Raw genomic sequence first — 3,481 nt, 5'->3', positions numbered from 1 at the left:
GGAATTGCTCTGCAGGCAATGCAGGGGAATCTGATCTCATCTCTCATCGAGCGGGAAGTCTTATGGTGTTTCTCGAGTTGCGGAGGGAACCTGGGTTATATTCTCGAGTGACGACAGGGATGGCCCCTCCAAACTCGTGTTTGTTCAGCAACGTCAGGACTACTGTCTAGTTGCGAGGGACAACTCGGGATTCTCTTCGAGGCGTGGCAGGGCAATAGGGACGCCTCTCGAGGTGAGGCAGGAGACCCAGTGGCCTTTCAAGTTGCCACAGGGATACTGGGATTCCTGTCAATTTTCAAGAGGAGTCAGTCATCGTCTCCTTTTGAAGCATTGAACTCCGTGTTCCACTCGTGTTGTCAAAGGGATGTGAGGCCTGCTTTCGAGATGAGGCTGGGAACTCGGGCTTTCTCTAGGGTCTTGACAGGGGATTCAGACATCCCTTCATCTTGTGAGATGAAAGACGAGCCTGCATGAAAGTCACTGCATGCAAGTCACTGCAGGGAATTCTCAGCCCCACTGAATCAGGGTATCTCGGTGTCCATTCCACTTGAGGCAGCAAACTCAGGGTCCCTCTCACATACCTAGAGCTGAGAAAAGCCTCCGCTTGAATTGCTTGTGGAAAGTTGGTGTTTCTCTCTCTCTCTCTTTTTTTTTTTTTTTTAAGTACCAAGGATCTTTATTCTTAGGTCTGATATTCAATCTGTGGCTGCAGATAATATGTCACTATTTAGAGAATAAAAGGTCCCATTATCTTCATTCAAGTCTTCAGCCACAAAGTTATACCTTATTCTCATACAAGATAAGGGTTGGTAGGGGATTAAGGAGGTACACTGAGGAGAAAAGCAAAAGGGAACAAACACTTTTATAAGCATATCGTCCCAGTTACCGTGAAGGTTACGTTTCAGGTTAATTTACAAAAGTAGTGACAGAACCATGATTTCAGTGAAAATCAACACGTTATACCTTTTAAAAAACCAATTCAGAAATACTAAGTCAGGCAAGCATGCAAAATTCAGAGTATAAAAAAATGCAAGGGCTGGCGGCCCAAACAGGTATTTCCCTCAGAAAGAGGGATTTGAAAATGCTGCACAGAACGAAAGGAATTAGAAGCTGAATTAGCAGACCCATTTCCTTAGTTTATATATGAGGCAAGTGGGCAGACATTAACTGGTAAAGCTTACTCAGCCAGATTAAGAATGTACAGACGTCTAATTCCTGGTGCTATCTGCAACTACATGTATCTAAAATACAACGAGATAAATATCCAGAACACATCAAACCCATTGATTTAAAGAAAACATTTCAAGGGTGGGGGTGAAGTTGTTATTATAGCATAGCAGCACATTACACATATTTAAGAGATTAAATGGAAATAAATAATCTCTTATTTTAATGCTCAGTTTTGATCAACACAAGTTTCCAGCCAACTTTCTGATGTAGAGCAAAACAAGTATATTCTTCAGTTTTCTTCTACACTTTTTTGGGCCTATCTTTCAAAACTGAGCACTGGGTGGGTATTTTTAATGTAAGTAATGGGATGTTATATGTACATTCTAATTACACATTTTAGGAATAAACAAAATGCATATTTCAGTAATTCATAGTGTATTTATAAAATGAAAAGCTCTCTATCAAAATACACTTTTCACTGGGAAAAATAAATAAAACAGACAAATGGATCTACACAAAGTAAAAATTAACTTTGGTAGACTTCACTGTGAAGGACAGTCCATAACAAGCTCATCTGCTCTTACTCCCCCAGAGCCGATCATCTTCCGAGTTAAGATTTTAAAAATATGTTTTAATTGATATCATTATGTTGATATTTGTTTCTTATTCCACATCATCTTCAGCCAAGCTCTGAGCACTTACAATTCTCTGACTAATTCTTGGGAGCTTAGTCAGAAGCATCTGGAACACTGGTGGTGGAAGAGTTTGTTGCAACACTTGCAGTAACTGCTGTGGCTGTCCACACACAGCAATTGCATTTGTCAGATGGTCCACACCCTTCTCATATTCACCTTGAGCTAGTAATTCTTCACCAAGCTGTATTTCGTCTAGAAAGAATTTCTGAACGGCTTCAGCATCTTTAAGATCAGGTAACTTGGAAAGTCCAGCTCTCTCCTTGGCAAGCTTTTGTTTCTTTCTTCGTTCTCGCAGCCTGTTCTTGAAGTTGGGGTCACTCCGTCTCTTGCGGTCGAAATAAATGCAGTACCCGATGAAAAGGGCCCCGCACACGCTGGCGGCGATGGCGCTGTTCCGGCCCACCATCGTCTCTCCACCGAAGAGCAGGGTCGGCTGCGGCGGGGCCCGCAAGTAAGCCGTTGACCGCGAAGCCTTGGATCCGAGTGCACGGCTCAGCCCCCGGTATTCCTCTTGATTCGAAGACAGGGAATCAGCTCTCATCTCGAAATGATTTGGGGTACACGGAGCTTTTCTCAAGTTGCTGTGCTGAACTTGGTGTTCCTCTAGAATTGTGACGGTGTCCTCGGGGAGTCTCTGGTGTAGCCTAAAAGAAGTCAAGCCACTTGTTCTGTTTGATGAGGAATGCAGGATTGCTCTGAAGCCAATGCAGGGGAATCGGGCCTCATCTTGAGTTGATTTGCGGTACACGGGGCTCTTTCATGTTGCTGTGTTGACCTCAGGGTCCCTCTAGACTTGTGACAGAGTTCTTCGGAACTATGAGGAGTTTCATCTAGGAAGTCAAGGCTCCTTTCGTGTTTGATGGGGAACATGGACTTGTTCTGCACACAATGCAGGAAAATTGGGCCTCATCTCACAGCGAGGGGGAATTCTCATGGTCTTCTCGAGTTGTGGCGGGAACCTGGGGTATGTTCTCGAGTTACGGCGGGGATGGCCCTTCAAAACTCGTGTTGGTTCAGTGACGTCAGGACTCCTGTATAGCTGCGAGGGACACATCGGGATTCTCCTCGAGGCTTGGCAGGACAATAGGGACACCTGTCGAGGTGAGGGGGGCGACCCAAGGTCCTTTCCAGTTGCCACAGGAATTTTGGGATTCCTATCAATTTTCAAGAGGAGGCAGCCATCCTCTTCTTTTGAAGCATTTAACTCCGTGTGCCTCTCGAGGTTTCAAAAGGATGTGAGGTCTCCTGTCGAGATGACCCGGGGAACTGGGCTTTCTCTAGGGTCTCCACAGGGGATTCAGACATCCCTTCATCTTGTGTGATGAAAGACGAGCCTGCATGAAAGTCACTGCAGGGAAATCCGGCCTTATTTCGAGTCACGGCATCTCGGTGACCATTCCACTTGAAGCAGCAAATTCATGGTCCCTCTCACATATCTATAGCTGAGAGAAGACTACTCTTGTTGGCCTTGTGGAAAGTTGGCATTCCTCTTGAGTCAAAGCCACGGAATCAGCTCTCATCTCGAAATGATTTGGGGTACACGGAGCTTTTCTCGAGTTGCTGTGCTGAACTGGTGTTCCTCTAGACTTGGGACAGTGTTCTTGGGGAATCTCTGG

At 45.2% G+C, this 3,481-nt stretch overlaps 1 protein-coding gene across 1 annotated transcript; it reads right to left on the bottom strand.

Annotated features, from left to right (window-relative positions):
* Positions 1-1,588: 1,588 nt before the first annotated feature.
* Positions 1,589-2,277, bottom strand: LOC122687929 (mitochondrial import receptor subunit TOM20 homolog). The gene has a single exon (XM_043893673.1). The coding sequence runs from the start codon at positions 2,269-2,271 to the stop codon at positions 1,834-1,836; it is 438 nt and encodes a 145-aa protein (XP_043749608.1). The 5' UTR covers positions 2,272-2,277; the 3' UTR covers positions 1,589-1,833.
* Positions 2,278-3,481: the final 1,204 nt, after the last annotated feature.

Source organism: Cervus elaphus, chromosome 32, assembly GCF_910594005.1.
Source record: "Cervus elaphus chromosome 32, mCerEla1.1, whole genome shotgun sequence".
Lineage (NCBI taxonomy): Eukaryota > Metazoa > Chordata > Mammalia > Artiodactyla > Cervidae > Cervus > Cervus elaphus.
Note: the sequence above shows the minus strand (reverse complement) of the source record. Positions and strands in the feature narration are given on the sequence as shown.

Bases quoted from the DNA above. Each gene is read 5' to 3' on its own strand.
- LOC122687929 (XM_043893673.1), bottom strand. From the start codon at position 2,271: ATGGTGGGCCGGAACAGCGCCATCGCCGCCAGCGTGTGCGGGGCCCTT.